The following is a 22,136-nucleotide window of genomic DNA, read 5'->3' as shown; positions in this document are numbered from 1 at the left end:
CAGCTAAAGCGAGACTTGTTTCTTCCTGGCACAATAGTTCGAGAACTCCTGGATGCCTAGTGGATTGTAGCATCAAAATACATAGAGATAATTTTTTGGAATGTTGACTGATGAAGGCTCAACTTGAGGCCGAACTGTGATGTAGTACGAGTTTCATAGCTTTAAATTTCCAGTGTTTTTAGACATCGCTCGTTCACAAAAATGTTCTACAAGTGCAATTACCAGTACGTCTCAAAATGAAACAATGGTGGAGTTTTGGTGATAGAGTAGACCTACATATTTCTGTAATATATAAATCTCGCTAGGTGTTGCAGGATAAATAGGGCCAAAAGTTGGCAGCATAGAATTAAGCGGCAGTAAACCTGCAGCAACTGCACCTGTTTAGTTTAATCATAGCCATGAAAATGCGACCCTCAACTTCCACTTGTGCCGTGCTATAAAGACATAATATTACAATGCAAGCATATTCATTATCATGCTCGAGATTCGTGCATTGACATGAACAAATTGATGTGCCTCTCTCTCTCAGCAAAGGAGCCATCTCACCGGCAGCTAGTGGTGGAGCAGGGTTTTGGAGGATTAGATACATCATCGATTCGCTGAAAATGTGGCTTACCGCTGCTGCCTCCGGCATCGAGTGCCATCTTTGGCCGATCTACCCCTTTTGTCCTCTCTCTAAGTGAAGCCCACCCCATCCCCTTCCCACTCTCGTTCTCACTTGTTGGAACCCCCTATCTAACCCACTCACAGACATTCCATTATCCCCCACCCATTCTCTTTCTCTTTGGAATCCCTAATCGAATTCACCTACAGCTTCTTGATATCCCCGTCCATCAAACCCACCCACAACCGCATGCTATATCCCCTTCCCATTCTTTCTCTGTTGGAACCCTCATTGAACCCACCTCCTCTGCAGCTACGCCCCCACCGTCGCCCGACCTTTGTTGAAACCCATCCACAACCGCATGCTATATCCCCTTTTCATTCTATCTCTGCTGGAACCCTCATTGAACCCACCTCCTCTGCAGCTACGCCCCCACCGTCGCCCGACCTTTGTTCCATCCTCTGCAGCATCGTTCCTCAATGAATTGGAGCCGCCTTCATCCATCCTCCTATGCAGTGATGCCCTCGCTGCACTAGAGCCACCATATCGAGCCTGCAGAGTGAAGGGGGTTTCGGCCACCAGCGTCGAGCATTTCAGGGTTCCAGCGACCGACGTCAAGGATTCCAATAGCCGTTGCAAATCCAATGGTGAGTGGTTCCTCTCTCTCTCTCTCTCTCTCTCTCTCTCTCTCTCTCTCTCTCTCTCTCTCTCTCTCTCTGGCCACTCTGTCTGCTTATTGGGACCATCGACGCAGATATGGTTTTGTGCCGATGCCCTTCCACCCCCTCACCAGACTACCTCTCGGTCTCTCTCGCCCTCTCTCTGTGAGGAGTTTATCTTTGGGCAGCTTCTATGGCACATAATCATCACCTCCGGCCGAATTTTGGAGCTTTTTGGGGCCTCAGCTCTCGCCAGCCTCGTTGCACCAACCGTGATGCCCTGTGTGTTTTGGAGAAGTCCCTTAACGATTGCGGGGCTGCCTATTGTCTGCGACAACATGGTGCTTCTGTTCGCCTGTCATTCCTCGTAACAACATCCTTCTTTCATCACCTCAGAGAGGTTTTAACAGCATGCCTGAAAACCAAATCGTTAATGTTCCATGACATTAGGCAATTCTTACGTGCAGTGCGGAAGGAAGCGACAGGAGCTTGCTCTGTCGGTTCCATCCTACAGCCGCCATTCTTTTTCAGGCTTTCTGTGGAGGAACTGCTCGACGAATGACAGCTTGTTTCGTCGACATGGCAATCATCCTTCAATTCTGTCATTGGCAGGGTGGAGGTTTCACGAGCTCAAAGGGCTGATTGGTGGTGCTCGGAATGCTTATCGTTGAATTTTCGCAGCCGCAACAGTTGTTTTCATTGTGGATGCGAGCATCAGGGACGCAGACACCCTGTTTGCTGCACCAGACAAAGCTTTCGTCGTTCTGTTCATTCGCATTCGGCTCTGGTAAATGCACTATGTGAATCAGGAAAGAAGGTTACCTTTAGCAATATGCATGAGTTATGCTTGTTCGAATCTTTCGAGTCCCCGTTCCAAGCCTTTCGGGTGGGATCCATCTGGGTTCTCGTCCGTCGAACAAACCAAATTCTTATTGGTAAGTCTCCATTGTTGCCCGAACTTGCATATTCAACGGATGACCGTTGCGAACCCGTTATGGAGCGATTGTCAAAGTTCATCGTTATACCGGAGGCCTCTTTTCGATTCTTGAAGAAAACATCCCATCGTGAAGATGTTAACATAATTACTCATTCTGCGCTAGAGGATCAGGTTTATGGCGACTTAGATGTGATCCCTGATGCTTCATATTTTGCCTACCCTATTATGAAAACTTGCGAGAAAGCAGCCCCTAAAGGACGTATCGATCTTGGCCAGAGCATAGATATTGCTTTTTTATGCCATGTCGTTTTCTTGACAGTTGGCAACATAAACTATATCATCATAGGACCACTTCAGATCATCTTGGAAACTCCTACGACCTAAATCTTTTCTCTCACTTCTTGTTTTGGAACAAGAGCTTTTTCGTATCGGGCGGATATGGTTCCCGCATTAGTTTATGCTGGGGGGGGATCAAGACCGCGACTTCTTCGAGGCTCCTCAAGCGGTGCAAATAGACATTGTGCACGGAGTCAATGAAGGGAAATCTTTAGGGGAAAAGGGGGATGATGACCAATTGCTTTCTCAAGTGATGGGCTTTGATGTCACGATGGCAGCACAACTACTGGGTATCGAGTTATCTGAATCGCAACTACATGAAATCTCGAAGGATCTTACGGCCCGTGCTACAGCTGTGGTTTCATCAGTTAACCAGCCTTCTCAGGATGATGTGTCTTCAACGTCCTCACGTTTGGGGTATACACGAAATGAAAGGGATGTCAGCACTGCCATATATCGCGTGCAAAGGAGAGATGTATTGCCATGTCGTTCACCCCGAACATGCATACCTCATATTTTTCCATAGTGTCCAATGAAGATGGCTTGCTGGAATATTCAGAGCCTAAATTGCCCGACAAAAAACTTATTCTTGTCTAATTGGATTAGACAAGAAAATTTGGATGTGATTGCTATTTATGAAACAAAGATGCAAGAGGTTTCTATTGCTTCGGTTTCAGAGTTGTGGAGGGGTGCAAGCTTTTGTTTTAAAGCGGTTGTTAATCATGCTGGGGGTATTTTAATTTTGTGGAAGTCTTCATTGGGGGCAGCTCAAGTCGACCTCGGTCAGTTTTCGATTTCCATCGCTTTCACTGTCCAAGCTCTGAACCGTATGGTCGTGCTTACTGTAGTGTATGGCTTAAATTGTGCTTCTAGAAGATCATTGCTATGGGAGGATCTGAACTGAGTGCTCACTCTGGTTGGTGATTGTCATATTCTATTGAGAGATTTTAACTGTTTATTGTCCATTCAAGATTCAAACAATTTAGTGATGCCCAATCCGTCGATCAGAGGATTCCAAGATTTCGTTGCCGCAAATCAACTATACCCCATGCCATTGTCTAGAGAAAGATTTACTTAGTCTAACCGACGGACACGACCATGTTGTAGGGTGCTAGATAGAGTCTTAATTTCAACTGGATTCCTCGAAATCATCCCAGATATAAAGGGGTGGATTATTCCCCCAACCGTGTCCGACCATGGTCAAGTGATCGTGCAATGGGGAGGAGGCTTTAGATCAGTTCATCGATTTTCTTTCGAGCAATGGTGGTTAACTGAACCAGAGTTTCATTCAGTGGTTGAGGGGTCATGGACTTCGAGGGTTCATGAAGACAGGGCTGCTATCCGATATCAAAAGAAGCTTTTGCACCTAGCTAAGGATATTAAACTTTGGTTGCAAAGGCGGGCTGTGAGTAAGTTTCATGAGATGACTGAATGGGAGGCAGAGATCTCATCATTGTTCACCCTATTATCTTCCACTGAAGGATTGTCGAACGAGCAGTTTAAGGGGTTGTAAAGCAAACTTGTTGATCGGACGACGTTATTGAAACGTTGGAGGATAAAAGAGGAGTTGAAATGGAAGCAGTGTGCTCGGGTGAAATGGTTGGAGGCAGGGGATGAAAATACTCATTTTTTCCATTCATGTGCTTCTGATCGGTTTAGACGAAGTATCCTTCAATCGATCACAATTGACGGGGTGTTATGAGAAAAGCAAAATCTTGTGTCGGCGATCTCTAACTATTTCGAGAAGCTTTATTATGTTCCGCCAAATACGGGAGGTAATATTGGGCATAAGGCATTTTCTTCTTTTCAACCAGATCAGGTCTTAACCTTGCAACGTAGGTTTTCAGAAGCAGAAATCATGAACACAATTAAAGATTTGTCGGGTTGGAAGGCACCAGGAGTAGATGGTTTCCCTGTAGATTTTTTCAAAGTTTTCTTGAGAGTAGTAAAGAGTGATTTGTGTACAGTGTTTGATGAGTTTCATCGTAACTCTAAACTGCCTAGGCAGTGTCATGTCAGATTAATCTCCCTTATTCCAAAAGAAAGCATCGCCACAGATATTATGCACTTCCCTCCCATTTCCAAGATGGGAGCCTTGTATCGTATAGTCGCAAAGGTCTTAGCATCAATACTAAAATTGGTGGCATCTAATCTTTTCTTTGATTTTCAGTTTGCGTTTATTCCAAATAGGAGAATTCAACAAGAATATATATCGGCTTCAGAGGTCATTCATTTCATGCACGTGAATCGTACTCCTTACTTCGTGTTGAAGCTTGATTTTAATAAAGCATATAATTCTGTGTACTGGTCTTTTCTTTTGCAAGTGGTGAATCACATGGGATTCGATAGCCGTTTTTCCAGATGGGTGTCAAAGCTCCTTACCAATGCACAAGCCATAGTGTCCATTAATGGGATAAAGGGTGAGCAATTTTCATTACGGTGCGGCCTACGACAGGGATGTCTGTTATCTCCGCTTTTGTTTAATGCAGTGGCAGAAAGACTTGCGGTGGTTATTAGACACGCGCATACAAAGGGCTTCGTACAATTGTTGGATATCCAAGGTTTTTCTAGGCATATTATACAATATGCAGACGATATACTAGTCTTTGGAAGGGCTTCAGTGCAACAGATGCTCCGCGTAAGTCATATCTCATGTTTTTCGCAACTTTGTCTGGGATGAGGCTCAATGAAAATAAGTGTTCGGTCACGCTTCTAAATGGCGATCCGACTAGTCAAAATGCGGCAGAAAAAATTTTCAACTGCGCTTTAGGGTCATTGTCGATTAAGTACTTGGGGCTACCCCTACAAGTCAAGGCAACCTCTAAAACATCATGGGCACCGGTTGTTGACAAGGTGTGTCTTAAGCTCCAATATTGATGTGCGAGATATTTGTCTCTTGCAGGCAGAATTACTTTGATCAGGCATGTTTTGTCAGCGATTGCGAAATTCTTCATGTCAGTTTGTGTCATGCCAGTCAATGTTGAGCAACAACTTAAGCGCGTCCTGTCAAATTTTTTGTGGCATGGTATAAATGGACCTTATAAGAGGCACTTGGTGGGATGGGACTCCATCGTTATGCCAAAGACTATGGCTAGCTTAAGAATTTTCGCTTTGCATAAAAGGAGTGTGGCATTGGCTGTGAAGCAGTGTTGGTTGGTTCATAATTCATAGGATGCATGTGCAAACTTTCTTCAGCTGAAATATGGTCTAATCGATTCACTTGTGAGTCGGGGGGCTCGTGGACCATACACATCGCATTTGAGGAAAATGTGGTTTAGGGCATTGCGTTTGTTTCCTGATAGAGATTTGGACGTGAGGATAGATGGATCTTGGCTTCAATGGGCAGTCTCAATTGCGGGAGTTTTCCAAGTCCACAAGGTCTACCATTCTCTTTTACCTACATGTCCGGTCTAGATCCCCAAACATGCTTTATGGGCGAAGGGCCCACCTCCGAGGACCAAGGTATTGGTTTGGTTGATTCTTCATGACTGGATACAAACACATAACAATATCAAGAGGATGGAGTTTCAGTTTCCCAGTTGGTATGTGCTTTGTCGACAGGCTGAAGAAACCACACAACATCTTTTTTGTTTGTGTAAAGTGTTTTGGGAATTGTTTTCTAAAACTTGGAGGGCTCCATCAATTGTTGTGCGGGAGGGTTGTTTTGCATTAGATCTTATCCTTGACCCTGCTATAATTAGACATGAAAAGAAGTGGAGGGCTATTTGGAGAGTTTGGTTATTTATAGTGTGGTGGTTCATATGGATGGCCAGAAATGATGCTACTTTTCGGGGTGTCCCGTTCAACCTTAACAGTTTGACTCATAGGGTCTTGGCTGATGTGTATGCTATCTTATGCATATGTCTCAAAGACCTGCCTTTGCTCCAACCGATCCTCATCTAGATGTTTGTGGTCCTTGATGAGTTTTCTGTTTTGTGTGTAAATGGTGTTTTCATTTAGTTTTGTTGTATTTGTGCTTGCGGGACTCAACGCTTGTTGAGTTTCGTTTTTAAGTAATATTGATAGCTTTTCAGCTCTCTCTCTCTCTCTCTCTCTCTCTCTCTCTCTCTCTCTCTCTCTCTCTCTCTCTCTCTCTCTCTCTCTCTCAGCTAGTGCGTACGCAGAGGCCTACACACATCTCAAACATTCTTAGCAAAGCCAAAAGCACATCCTACAGGCTACTTCAACTAGGGATGGACATCAGCCTAATGTCTTGTTTAAGGGCCATCCTGGGAGTTTCGCAGGGTATTGTCCCAGTTAGGCAACCAATGTGCAGTTGATGATTGGGGTGTGTGGGTAGGGGGGTGATGGAGGGGGGAGGTGTCATGCAAGAAGCACACTAGTCAATCTGGTTTCCATATAAATCTTCAGGGACTAGAGCCATGTAGGAGTTTACAGCTAAAAAGAGGTTTATTACAACCAGTGTTCTGAAAAGCGTTGAAAAAAAAATTGAAAACTTAAAAAAATATCTAAAATTATAAATAAATAAAAAATACTTTATTGATGAAGCAACAACCAGCAAGAAATAAAAAATCTCAAATAAATACTAAAAAACATGAGATTAACATGTAAAGGTAACATAATGCAACAACTTGATCTACATAAGTATCTAAGAAACCAAATTCTCTCAAGGCATGAGATCTTCTTATTTATGTTATTTTTCAAACATTAGAAACCAAAATTCTCTTCAATTAATAACCTACCACTATTGGTAAATTGACCCAAATGGTCTGATTTCTTTGCCTGAATCTGGATACCCAATCCCAAACTTCATCAATTATTCAATTGGATACAAAAAGGGCCTAAAGAACCCTTACCAACTGGGTTTGGTTAGTTTTAATCGCATTAGATAGGGATGCTAACAGTTTGGATTTGGGTTAGATATCCAACTGGATTTTTATCAATTTAATCTGATTTGATAGAAAAAAGGAAAAGGAAAAGGAAAAGTTTTACATCTGAATTTGGAATTCAATCCAATTAACATCCAAATCCAGATTTCGTGACACAAAATGTTGTTGACCCGGCCCCAGATCCGAATCCTCGGATTTCTGACCCAAAAGATTCTAACGCTACCTTGAATATTCAGCAAATTCACTAAATCTGCAAAACAAAACAATAGTCACAATTTTCAGTAATTTTGTTTTTAAAAACGATGGCCACTTTGTTTCTCATTCAATTCTGGGGTGTTTTATTTAATCCACGAGTGGTAAAGGACGTGGAAAGAAATTCCGTCAAAAAAACAGATGTAAGAACGTTCTAGAGATCCCCCGCCACCAAAAATATATGCCCTCGAGGGAGATTTAAGTCGTCCATCGCCCTCGATCCAACGGTTGTGCCCCGATTAGGATCTCTCACTCTTAAATCATCCCCCCTCTTCTGGAAGCTTCCGGCTGAGAGCTCACCTTCTTCCTTCTCGGCGACATGCCCCATAAGGAAGACCAAGGGGGAGAGAGGGAGGGGAAGATGTGAAAAAGAGTTATTTCAATCCCTTTTCTTCTTTCTTCCTCTCCTTCGTCTTCCTCGCGGCCCACTTCTTTGGGGCTTTCATTCACTGCGTTTGGTTGCCGGAAAATCGTTAACTCATCGACTTCACTTTTTTGGGGGGCGATGGCAGCCAGAAAAGAAGACGGGAGTGACTTTTACGTGGTGCTGGGGCTGAAGAAGGATTGCTCGACGATGAAGCTCTGAAATGCGTACAAAAGACTCACTCTTGTTAGTTTTCTTTGCCCTCATTGCTCTCTCCCTCTCCTCCTCCCTTTTCTTTCAGATTTGCGACAGAGGGGATTCTCTTGATTTAGTCAAAAATAGTGAATTTTAGTTAGTTTCTCGCTTTGAAGGTGGGCTTTGCGTAAAATTGTTGTCCAAAAGGTCTTCACTCTGTCATTGCTTGCGAGGGACGTCCGAGGGTTCGTGCAGAAGGCCAACGCGGCCTCACCAAAACAAGGTGAGACAAGTACACTTCACCTTGAGGCGTGCCTCGCCCTGAGGCGTGCGCCTCAAGGCTTTTGCACCTTATGCCTGCGCCTCAAGGCGTATGAGGAGTGCGCCTTGAGGCGAGGTGCGCTTTGAGGCGAGGCGCGCTTTTTGCGCCTTGAGGCGCGCTTTTAATAACACTGATTACAACCAACTGCTTCACAAAGGAATGCCAATGGAAGGATCACCGTGTGACCACCCATAAGCAATCATAGATGAGAATAACTCAAATATAAAAAGAGGTTTATTACAACTAACTGCTTCACAAAGGAATGCCAATGGAAGGATCATCGTTCGAGCACCCATAAGCAGTCAGAGATGGGAATATCTCAAATACAAAGGAACTTGCCATAACAGAAGAACTGAAGGGCAAACAAATACGGTGGTGTTACTCAAAGTTTATGCTTGACAAAAAATTTATGATAGCTAATTTTAGCAGCTAAATCCCCATCTTTTTTTCCTGCAAGCTTACTCATAGATCCAGGGGTGAAGGCTGCTGTGCCAGGAGACAGTACCCTCCGGGAACCACAGAGCAATCTCCTTTCTTGCGTTCTCTACAGAGTCACTCCCGTGAATGACATTCCTGTGGAAGCAAAATGAGGAAAAAATAGGTCCATGTCAAATGCTGGTTACAGTCAAGTTTCATGAACAAACAAAACTGAAAATTAAACTCAGTAAAGATTTCATGCCAGAACCCACAGGACTCTCAATTGAATGAAGATCTTTTATGGTGGCTGTCACCAATGTACATAGAAACGGAAGTAGTTTATTAAAATTGTTTCCAGTTCTACGGGAATGCAAAAGAAACTAAGGAATAGATGATTAAAACTGCTCGACAGTTGGAAACTTCAGAGATCAAATTTTCAAATTACAACGCTTATAAATTTCAGCTCTAAAAAAGACATAAGTACAATGTCACGTTAGTAAGATTCCAAAGCATTCCCTTTTTAACAAAATGCCACACCATAACTATCGTACTGAGTAGTGCATTCTTCCTTAAGAGGTATGTTTAAGACCAAAAATAAGTATACGAGGCAATTGTGAAGTATCATAATAGTTCTTAGTAACGTGCTTTGAACATGTGAAAACGGTATATATGGGGTTCACTTTGGTACTCTCGAGGGTACTGCACCATCTAGTAGATCAGCATGGTTGCTTGCTAAGAAGAAACATGATACGGATCTAAGCATTTTGAATTTTTTTCCTTTTGGGTGAAGTTTTGGGGTACTGTGGGCAATTGACTTTTAGGTCAGATTCACAATGTAAGGTATTTTATCGATTTAGGGTATTTTATCGATTAAAGGACAACCAAAACCACATATGTAAGTTCAGATTCACACAATATGCAACGAAAATAATATTTCTGATAGAACATAATGAGAAAAAACCAATGAGAAGAAAATAATGACTTGACAAAATTGAGGAACAGATAAATAAAAAAAAGTGAACAATCGAATGGGGAAAAATGCAAAGCCACAACATTTAACCTAAAGAGGGATACTAAGTATGAGGAACCTGACCACCCACCGCCTGACAACTGAGAATCACAAGAAACGGCAAAGAGTGGCGAAGTTTTCAGCCAAAGCTCTAGCTTTGGATCCTTTTGCACATCAGTACCGTCAATACCATCAAGTTTGGATGTCGGCTCATTAAACAGAAACATGGTTGTATCGCATTAATAAAAAAATCAGATAAGAACGTATACACCACGACATGTAGATAAAATGTACATTCACAAACAGAACCAGTGAAAATATTAGGTAGTAAGAGTAAAACCATCATTCACTACCAAAAAATCAATAAGAAAGACAAAAATTGTCATCATTATCATCACCATAAAGCCTTATCCCAACGACAAGAAAGCCAAATTTTCATTCTTCAAATATATAAAATGCTCGAAACACCATATTCAAAACGTAAGAAGCAAAAACAATACCTGCCAACTTCAACTGCAAAGTCACCACGGATGGTGCCAGGAGCAGAATCAGATGGGTTCGTGGCCCCAATGATCTTCCGACCGGTGGTCACGACATTCTTGCCTTCCCATACCATTGCAACAACAGCACCAGATATGATATACTCGACAAGCCCACTAAAGAATGGCTTTGCTGATAGATCTTCATAGTGTTTCTCAGCAAAAGGGCGTTCAACGGTCGTAAGTTTCAACCCTGATTATTAATGACACGAATCAATATAGGTTAAAGTAGGGGGTAAAACCCACTAGTACAGAAGACAACCCATATTTTATTAGGAAAATGAAAACATTTAAAAAAGAAAAAAGCCATTTTTTACCTTTCAACAAGAAACCTTTCTTCTCAAATCTGGAAATAATCTCGCCCACCTGGAATATAAAAAGGGGAAATATCAAATAAAATAACCGATTCCCATTCTTTCTATCAGTTGCAATTAAGGATTAAAATATTTAGACCGGAATTTGACGCTTGAGATCAGAGGTCAACCACACCCATCATTTTTTTTAAACCAAATCACGAAATGGACAACCGAGGAAACCTATTATAGTCATCCACTGGGCTAAATTTACGAAAACCAATGCAGCTAAATCTAATACTTCAGCATCTGATATGTTAGAATAAAAAAATATATGCGGACAACCGAATCAAAGCATGCACAAATCAGAGATTCAACACTAATGGTATTAAAAAAAAAATTAAGTTCTGAAGCTAGCAAAAACAGGAAAAACAATCTTTTCCATATCTTGGAAAAAGCAATGACTATTATCTAAGACGCCGATAAGAGAAGAGAAGGGGTGAAAATAGAAGAGGCGTAGGAAAGAGAAGAGGGAGAAGACGGACCAGGCCTCTCTGGACACCATCCGGCTTGATCATGATGAAGGTCTGCTCCATCTCTCTCTCTCTCTCCCTCTCTCTCTGTTGAGCAATGCACTATCCGATGAGAAAGAGTGAATATATACCGCAAAACCCTAGAACAGAAGGAATATTCCTTTCTTTGTTCCTTACAAGTTTCGATACCGGTCCGGCCCGACCTGACCCGACCCTTGTCCCATTAGGGGTCTACAGTCTCAAATCTCCGTACAGACCATGACCCGTTTAAAACCCGACCCGCCTCTTGTCAGGTTCAAGCCTTGGTCCGGGTCAGGTCAGGCCTTTTTGAGTCTAATTAGTTTCAATTTTACCAACAAACCAGTTCTTTTAAGGCGTTTGATTCGCAGAGAGCCATGGACAAGGGCACCATGTCCTGTCCTAACCTGTTTGTGGACAGTTCTGGACAAGGATACCCTGTAACACCTTTTTGTTTTTTACCTTTTCAAAAGTGTCCAGGGTATCCTATTATGGAGATGGTGAAACTAGGGGGGTCAACGGGAATGATTTACCGAGGCCAAACCTTATAGGGTCCGGGTATGGTGATAAATAAAAAACAACCGTGCTAAATGAGTTGGGTGCACCACTGAAAACAACGGGTATGGTCAATGGTTATTTTATTTTATTTTATTTTTAAATTCTGGATGTACAGATGTGATCTATTTTCTTGATTTTATAAGGATCAGCTCTTGAAGTGTTCGATTCTAACACATGGTTGGATTTTTATAACGTTCGAAAAATAATGCTTTAAAATCTTTGTAAATTTTTGAAGCTCCAAATGTCATTTTTTTCATCATAAACACAAGATCCAAGTAAGCTCCAAATGTCATTTTTTTCATCATAAACACATGATCCAAGTATGGATTTTTCATAAATCAACCATGCCCAACACAATTATGAGGTTGAAACTTCAAAAAATACACCAAAGATCAAAAAACTCATTTAGCATGTTTTATTTAACATATTTTATTTAGCAAATACCCATCTCTCTCTCTCTCTCTCTCTATATATATATATATATATATATATATATATGAGTAAAAATATAAGCATTTCCAACACTTTTTTTTGCAAATCCAACCACGTGGATGTGCTTGGCATGGTGAATTGGCTAGGAATCAACCATTGAATCATGTATTTTTGACGAAAAGAATGTGATTTTTGAATGCTTGAATATTTGTGAAGATTATGAGTCATTGAATTTAAAACCTTAAAAAGTTTATGTTTATGCATCAAAATGGGATGATTCAAGAGCAGGTTCTTATAAATCCAAGTATGTAGATCACATCCTTATGGTTAGTTCAAGAGGAAAGTATAAAAAATCCATGAAAATAGTTTTTCACAATTAGTTCTCATATTTTTTAGTTTTTATATTCTAGTGTTATATAAAGAGAGAGAGAGAGAGGGGAATAAAAACCTACTCACTAAAAAACATGTATATACATGTTCAGCGTGATTGATTTACTAGAAATCGCCACTTAGATCATGAATTTTTTATAGAAAAAATGGTATTTAGAGCCTCAAAAAGTTATAAAATTATACATCGTTGATTTTTGAAACTTATAAAAAACTATACATGCATCAGAATCAAGTGTTCCAAGGAGTAATTTGTATAAAAACAAGCATATAGATATCATCTTTATGGTCAAAATTAAAAAAAAAACATCAAAAATTCAATAAACTGTGTGGTGGGTCGGTTTGGCATGTTTTTTAGTGGATAGGTTTTCATTCATATATATATATATATATATATATATATATATATATATATATATATATATATATATATAGAGAGAGAGAGAGAGAGAGAGAGAGAGAGAGGAATGAAAACCTATCCACTAAAAACATGCCAACCCTGGGAAAAATTTGGTGCTTTTTCAAAACTTTGATCGTGAGATGTGTTCAACATGATTGATTTACTAGAAATGACACTTGGATCATGAATATTGAATAGAAATAATGGTATTTGGAGCTTCAAAAATTTATGAAAATTGTACGCCATTGGTTTTTTGAAAATTATAAAAACTAATCCATGTATCGGAATCAAATGCTCCAAGAAGTGGTTCCTATAAAAACAAAAATATACATCTATGATCAAAATTTTGAAAAAAAATACCAAAAGTCCAATAAAACATATGGTGGATAGGTTTGACATGTTTTATAGTGGGTAGGTTTCCATATCTCTATATACGGGGAAATGAAAACCTCCTCAATGAAAAGTTTTTGATTTTTTTTTCAAAATTCTGACAGTACAAATGTGTTCAACATGATTGGTTTACTATAAATCCATAATTGGATCATGAATTTTGGATAGAAAAATGATATTTGAGTTTCAAAATTTTATGAAAATTGTATGTGGTTGATTTTTGAAACTTATAAAAATCTATCCATGCATCGGAATCAAATGCTTCAAGAACTGATTTCTATAAAAACAAACATATAGATCACATTTGTATCGCCGAAATTTTGAAAAAAACACTAAAAATCCAATAAAATATTCATTGGGAAGGTTTGGGAGGATTTTCCATTGTGGAGGTTTTCATTTCCCTATATATATATATATATATATATATATATATATATATATATATATATATATATATATATATATATATGAGCTTGGATTGTTATCGGTCATGTTCAATTTGACTATGATGATCAAGTATTGGTTGATACTCAGGGTCAAGTGTGTCTTGTGGCTCCTGAACAAGCATTTTAACATGGACCTAGGGTACAAAATGCTTCAAGCTATGGCTAGGCACTGGGCTGAGCAGTCAGTGAGCAAACCATGGCTTGGGATTTGGTGACTCAACCAAGCTTTGATTGGGGTTAGACTCAACCCTTTGCTGGTCAATTGGCTGGGTAGCCTGGCGGAAAATAGACCCAAGCAGCCCGCAAGCCACTATTAGCCCTATCATTTGGGCATGGCTTGGGTGACCCATGGATTAGATTTGATCCATATACCAATTTATAAGATAGGACCATAGTTACCAAGAAGCGAAATAGATATACAAAGTGACTCATAAAGTACAAGCAAGTGTTAAAAATTAGCATGAAGCGGAAAGCAAAATTCCCTTTGAAAGCGATTGTGGAAGCACGTGAAAAGCAAAAAAGAAAACATGAAGAAAACGAGGGTGAAACAAATGGGAAGATAGTGAGAAATAAGAAGTATAAATATTAACATTAAAAACACAAAAAACAAAGAGCATATTTGGAAGTGAGAAACATCTAGGAAAAGTGAGATGAGGTCAAAAAATTGTAGGATTTTCTGACCTTACCAAACGAATGACAATGTTTCACTGAAAAACATTTTGAAAAAGGTACCATTTTTTATAGGAAAGACTTTGGAAGGGTGGCAGAATCATTCCTATCGGCTTGGGGCAAAGCCCCTTTCTTGCCCCCCTGCTCTTTAGTTTGCTGCCTAATGGAGAGAGATGCCCCTCCACTCTCCAACCCTACGACCTTGTTCATCATGCTCTCTCTCTCTCTCTCTCTCTCTCTCTCTCTCTTAGTTCATTCAATTGTCAGCGACATTTTTTTTCAACCTTTATGATAGAGCGGTGTTAGATTGTAATAATGCATATCGTTCGTTATCAATGGTAATCGACGATAACAACTGTGCATATTTGTTACCATTATAAAATGATAACCGAATGATGAAGATTAGCACGATTCTCCAAAATGAAGAACACGACCTCATTTCCTTTTATATTGTAATGCTTTTCTTATCTTGTTCCTTATCTTTTCTAAATGTATGGACTTTGTAAACTATAAATTCTCTCGTTGAAGGGCTAATATAACTAACTAATTTTTGGTCTTATCTATCGAGTTTCTCACATCTTCTTTTTTCTCATGGTATCAAAGCCTGCATCGTTCAAGTGATCATCTTCCCTTCCAGGCAGGTCTCAGCAAATTATTGGTTGCATGTGGGAGTCAAGACCAAAGTTGTATACACACAAGGTTACGTCCTTGCATCCTTGACATTGTTGATCGTGATATAGTAATTAACATTTTTTTATACACCCAAGGTTACGTCCTTACGTCCTTGACATTGTTGATCGTGATGTAGTGATCAACATTTTTTTACTTCAAGCTGCCATAGGTTCCATTGACTTTCATAGCCAATTTATGCAGACTTACTCACATGAAATCTAAGGCCTCATAATTATATGGCCTTTACCAAAGCGCAGCATAATGATGACATATTCAGAGCCTCAATTATTTCAGAGATGCAAATTTATTTGCTTCACTCTGATAATCCAGGTGCAATTCTAGTTTCCTCTCTCTTGAATGATGATAATTATTCAACTTGGAAGAAAGTCATGAAAATGGCTCTTAGCGCAAAAAATAAATTTTGATTAATTGATGGATCCTTACCATGACCCAATTTTCTTCTGTCAGATTCCCAAGCATGCATGGGACTGATGTAATCATATGGTCTTGTCATGGCTTTTAAATGCCTGACTAAGAAGTTGGTGAAAAGTGTCATTTATGATTACATTGCCAGAGAGGTATGGGTCGATTTAGAGGAACAGTTTTCTCAAAGTAATGCTACAAGAATCTATCAGTTAAAGAAATTAATTTTATATCATAAACAAAATAGGTCATCTCTTTCTTCTTACTATACCACTCTTAAGTCTATGTGGGATGAATTGAATCCATACTTATTTTAAATTGCATACGTGGAGCCTTCAAAGAGTTGACTCCACATATTCACAACAGTGAGGAGTCAGATCTTAACCATAAAACCCTTATCGAGCATTAGTCAAGTGTATGCCCTTGTAATGCAAGAAGAAAACCAGAAGATGTTGCAAGTCAATCTCGCAGTGAATCAACTACTTTCGCTTCTAATACAAATCTGCGTAATTGAGGTAACACTTTTTCTCGTTTCTTGGGACTAGGTCGAGGATGCCCAATGAGTGAACATTGTGGGATGGTCGGTCACATCAAACCATGATGTTATGCCTTACATGGTTATCTGGTTGGTCATCCTAAACATAAGGTCGACAACGTGTCTGCATCCAAGCCTCACTCTCTTAATATCATCAATATAACAGTCGAGTAGCCAGCACCTCTTGCCATGCAAAATGATGTTTTTTCTTCTTTGATGCAACTCATTGATGACCGTAAGAATCAACTTATGTCTTGGCTCAATACCAATGCTCAAGTCTTCACGTCTTATCTTATAGGTGATACATTTCCAAATGTTTCTTCTTAGATCATAGATACGGGTGCTTCAGATCATATGACTCCACACATGTCTTTGTTATCCGATTGTTTTTCTGTCACTAATATTAAACATGTTAAATTACCCAATGGCCAAAGCATGAATGTTACCCATATAGGTACCGTCAGAATATCTTTGGATATTTGCCTCAAGGATGTTCTTTGTGTTTCATCTTTTCAATTTAACCTATTATCTGTTAGAAAATTATCTCAATCTTCTAATATTATTGTCATTTTTTTTTCTTCTTCTTGTATATTTCAGAATCGTTTGACGAAGAAGGCGATTGGAGCGGGTGAAGTTTGAAATGGGCTCTACCACTATCCATCAGCCGATCCACACCATCATGTCATGGCTACCATAAAAATTACTACCTCAGAAATATGTCATTCACGACTAGGCCATCCCTCTAAGGATCGAATTTCTTAGTTATCCAAAGTGTATTCTGACATTTTCCCTTCTTCAAAATTTTTATATAATGTTTGTCATCATTCTAAGCAAACAAGGTCTCCATTTTCTCTTAATACGATTAAAACTTATGTTCCTTTTGATCTTATACACTGTGATATTTGGAGTCCATATCATAAGTCTACACATACTAGAGCTCATTATTTTCTCACCATTGTTGATGATTTTTCTATAAATATACTTGGGTTTATCTCATGATATGCAAAAATGAAACCTTTCATTTTCTTACAAAATTTTACACCATAGTCAAAACTCAATACAATTGTCACGTGCAACATGTTTGCAAGACAATGGTACTCAATTTATGTCCTACATGATGCAGGATTTTTTTACCCAAAAGTGGAATAGACCATCAATGTTCTTGTATTCATTCACCCCAACAAAATGTGTGAGTGGAGCGAAAACATTGTCATATTCTCGAAGTAGCCCGCATCCTTCATTTTTAAGCTAATATGCCATTAACCTTTTGGGGAGGATGTATTTTAACTGCCACTTACCTCATCAACCGCATTCCCACACCAATCCTCCAAGGCAAAACTCTATATGAGATTTTACTCAATGTCAAACACTCTTATACCGACCTACGTATTTTTGGTTGCTTATGTTATTCTAGAAATTTGGAACCTCGCGATAAATTTTCTTTTCTTTTCTTTCCAAACATTTTGTCTTTATTGGATGCCCTTTCGATTAAAAAGGTTATCGTTTGTATGACTTGAATAAACACATTTCTTTACTAGTCGTGATGTCATAATTTATGAGACGACTTTTCTTTTTCAAAATTAAAAGTTTTGTCACTCAAATTTGCATGTTCTACCCCATCTCATCTGATTCAAACCTTTTACCACCACCTTTTGCTTTGCCTCCCACACCACCCACTGATGACACTCATACCACGTCTAATCTCTTTCCTGACTCAATTGATACCCTCACTGCCCTTGCCCACCATGTAGATCGCGTCCAACCTATCCCCAATACATTATGTCGATCTGCTTGTCCTCACCATCGTCCCTCTCACTTAGACGACTATGTGTGTTCATCCTTCTAGGTTTCACCCATCACGACTCCATCCAATCCTCGACCATCTTCAGGTAATTCTTACCAATTTCTCACTTTTTACCATATCATAAATTCTCTCACACTCATCTTGATTTCCTAGCTTTCTCAAGTTGAAGCCCACAGTTTTAGCGAGGTTGTTAAACATGTGCATGAAAAAAAAACCATGACTGCTGAAATTGATGCACTACAGAAGAATAACCCTTGGAATATTGTCCCTCTACCTATTGGCAAGAGACCGATTAGATGTCATTGGGTTTTCAAAATCAAACATCGCGCTGATGGATCTGTCGACTGCTATAAACAATATTTAGTTGTCAAAGAGTACACTCAAGTTGAAGGATTTGATTGTCATGAGACCTTCACTCTAGTCGCCAAACTTATTACTATGCATTGCTTACTCTCTTTTGCTGTAATTAATTGATGATCACTTTTCAACTGGATATCCACAATGCATTCTTACATGAGGATCTCTAAGAAAAGGTTTACATGGACCTCCCCCCTTGGATTTTCTAGTAAGGGGGAGCATCATGTATGCAAACTTAGGAAATCTTTATACATTCTCAAACAGTCCTCTTGAAATTGGTTTACAAAGTTCTCTATTACTCTTAAAGATGTTGGATATCATCAGTCTACTGCAGATTATACTTTGTTCGTCCACCGATTTGGACCTCGATTCACCATTTTACTCATTTATGTTGATGATATCATTATTACTAGTAATGATCCTCAGTCTATTTCTCAACTCAAACTTCTTTTTCACTCACATTTTCACCCCAAGGATCTTGGTAAGATGAAGTACTTTCTTGGCATTCAGGTGGTTCGCTCATCTTAAGGCATTTTCTTGACCCAATAAAAGTACACACTTGACATTCTCTTTGACAGTGGCTTATTGGATGCCCTCTCAGTGGACTTTCTCATGGAGCAACGTCTTTCTCTTTCAACTGATCAAGGCACTCCACTTGACGATCCTACTTGTTACAGATGCCTGGTGAGTCACCTCATTTATCTGACGGTCACTCGATCGAATATCAACTATTCAGTTAACGTCTTGATCCAGTTCATGCAAACTTTGCAGAAGCCCCATCTTGATGCTGCCTATCGGGACCTTCGATACTTAAAGTCCTTCACAAGCAAAGGCATTCACCTGCCTTCTTCTAGCCAACTTTAGAGCACCACATATTATGACTCATATTCCTTCTCATTATCAACATGTCGATCTCTTAACTAAGGCATTGAGACATGACCAGTTTCAGTTCTTGACATCCAAGTTGGGCATCACGGATCTCCATGCTCCAACTTGAGGGAGAGTAATAATGCATATCATTTGTTATCAATGGTAACCGATGATAACAACAGTGTGGATTTATTACCATTATAAAACTGTAACTGAATAAAGAAGATTAGCATGATTCTCCAAAATAAAGATGCACAACCTCATTTCCTTTCTGTTGTAACATTTTTTTTATCTTGTTCCTTATCTTACCAAAATGTATGGACCTTATAAACTATAAATTCTCTCGTTGAAGGGCCAATATAAGTAACTAATTTTTGGTCGTATCTGTCAAGTCTCTCACGTCTTCTCTTTTTTTATATTGGATGGCTTTGTTTGTAGTTTTTGTTATTGGTTTCTTTAGTTCCAAGTAAAAATGTATTTTTAGGATTTCATGGTGCCCGAGTGACATCGAGCATTTCATCATGTTTGGGTTCTTTTCTTTTATGAGGATGTGATGGTGTAAAACCCTCCTCCGACGAAATCGTTGAAGAGGATAAAGTTCAAAAAAGAAAAGAAAAGAGGAAAGATGGTTTCCCATTTGGGGGAACCGCCTCCCCTATAACAAATTGAGGGGATGGGGATAAACCTCACCCCCCATGATTGATGGGGGGTGAGATTATCCTCACCCCACTCTGAGGGCTATAAATAGCCCTCACAGTGCATCCTCTCCACCGTCGAGCAAGCAAGCGGTAGAGGGAGAGGGACGCAAAAAGAAGAAAAATGAGTTCAAGAAAAAAAAAGTTCAAAGGGATGTATTAGAATCCAGTCGGGGACAAGGTAAGGACCTCTATCTTTTTCTTCTTTTTTCTGGTTGAATTGAGGGTCGACAGCTACGGCTGTCAGCGAGTTGCAGAGAAATGAGAAAAAAGGGACTGCGAGAGAGGGAGAGAGAGAGAGAGAGAGAAGGTCGGTCGATCGATGTTGATGGTCGGCCCCTCTGCCATAGATAGAAGGAGAGAGGGTCAATCCCCTCTTCAACAGATTAGACGAAAGAGGCAGAGCTAAAAAAAGGAGGCTGGTTCAGCCTGGGTGCAACCAAGATCGGACTGGGTCGGTCTGGGTCACACCTAAACTGAAACACATGGATTTTTTTTTAAAGGACAGATCGGGTAGGTCCGGGTCGCACCCAGACCAAACCAAGAGAAAAAAAATCGAGTCAAATCGGCTCAGATTGATTCAACTCGGGATGAATCAGTTGAGCTCAAATCGATTCATAACTGAACTGGTTTGGACCAAACTGGGTCAGATCGAACCGGTCCAAACTGAACCAGTTTAGACCAAATCGGTCTGGGTTTGAATCAGACTGAGTTGGGTATGATTGGGTCTCGGGTCTCGATCCAGATTGATGTGGATCAGACTGAATCTGGATCCAGTTAATTTGGATCGATCCAAATAGAACTAGATCTAGATCTGGATCTGGATCTAGATCTAGATTGACTGTTGGATCCAAAACAGAATTGGATCTGGTTCAAATCAGTATTGGATCCATATTAGAACTAGATCAAAATTGGGTCTCGATCCAGTCTGATAATTCTGGATTCAGATTAGTAATGGATCTTGATCCAGTCAGACAATTTTGAATCCAGATCAGAAATGGATCTAGATTGAGTTGCAATTTAACTTTGAATATTAAAAATAATTATTGAAATGACTAAAGTATCCTTATGTATACCCAAGATTCGTTTTGGTAAAATAGGTATAACTTTGCACTCTAAACTCGAAATTGAGTGAGGTTTGTTGCGTTAAACTTGTATCGTAGAAAAAAATATGTGTCTTTTGGTTTTGGTCAAATCAGGGACACAAAATTTGATGTCTCATTAGTCAATTCAAGAGAGGTATTTTAGTAATTTTGTTAAAATATAAGAGGTGATGTGTATTAATATGAATATGCTTGTGTAATGATCAAATCCTACTATTAGAGTCGTTTGAGACTCGATTGCAATCAGAACAAAAGATTCGTATTCGAGGTAAGGGATATTATGAGCAATTTTAGATGTTAATAAACCTTTTTGTGTTGCATGTTATTGTAATATTGTGAATTAGTATGCTTAGCATAATATCTTTTTATTGTAAACATGATGTGTATAAAATGGGCATGCATGATATTACGAGATGATTGCATACACATGTTAGTCGTGGTATGTCATGCATATTAGAAAAAGATTGTTTTTTGATAGCATATATGTGTGATAAATTGTTAATAACATGCATCATAATAAGATTGTGATTAGACTTGAGTCGTTTTATTCTATTCATGTTATGTGAATGAATATATTGAGATTAGCATGCATAACCCCTTAATTCTCGGAAGTTACGACCTGTGGTAAGGGCTACCTAGTTCGCGGCCAGAGTGCAGTTACAATGGAGAGTGGATAATTGGTGATTTAACGATGTGGAGACCCTACATCGTTGCGTGCTTAGTATGAGATAAGTGTGAACCCTAATGTCATCCTGAGATCAAAGAGTGAAATCCATCGTGGTCATTTCACGATATCACTCATGAGAGAACGAGTGAAATACGAGTTTGAGAATATAGTTCAATGTATTGAACTTAGCTTATGACTTAGGGTTATACTTACATATAGACGATCATGGATGGTTGATAACCATCATGGTTAGGATGTAGCATGAAGCATACCGAGATTGAGATTAAGCATGACCTCCCAGCTAGCTACTGGTAGGGTCCCTTTTTTGTTTCACTGCAGTGCTTAATGGTCTGGAGATCACTGGGACTGTATGGCTCATTGTCTAGCCAATATGTAGAAT

The 22,136-nt window shown here is 39.6% G+C and overlaps 1 protein-coding gene across 1 annotated transcript; it reads right to left on the bottom strand.

The window, feature by feature from the left end:
* Positions 1-8,721: 8,721 nt before the first annotated feature.
* LOC149813548 (nucleoside diphosphate kinase B-like) lies at positions 8,722-11,408 on the bottom strand. The gene is made up of 4 exons (XM_089990930.1): positions 11,323-11,408; positions 10,802-10,850; positions 10,446-10,677; positions 8,722-9,092 (listed from the first exon to the last, which is right to left on the bottom strand). Exons 1-4 carry the CDS (start codon positions 11,371-11,373, stop codon positions 8,978-8,980), a joined length of 447 nt encoding a protein of 148 aa, XP_089847056.1. The 5' UTR covers positions 11,374-11,408; the 3' UTR covers positions 8,722-8,977.
* Positions 11,409-22,136: the final 10,728 nt, after the last annotated feature.

Source organism: Nuphar pumila, chromosome 16 (genome assembly GCF_984573655.1).
Source record: "Nuphar pumila chromosome 16, dmNupPumi1.hap1.1, whole genome shotgun sequence".
Lineage (NCBI taxonomy): Eukaryota > Viridiplantae > Streptophyta > Magnoliopsida > Nymphaeales > Nymphaeaceae > Nuphar > Nuphar pumila.
The sequence above is the reverse complement of the archived record's forward strand: the minus strand, read 5'-3'. Positions and strand labels throughout refer to the sequence as shown.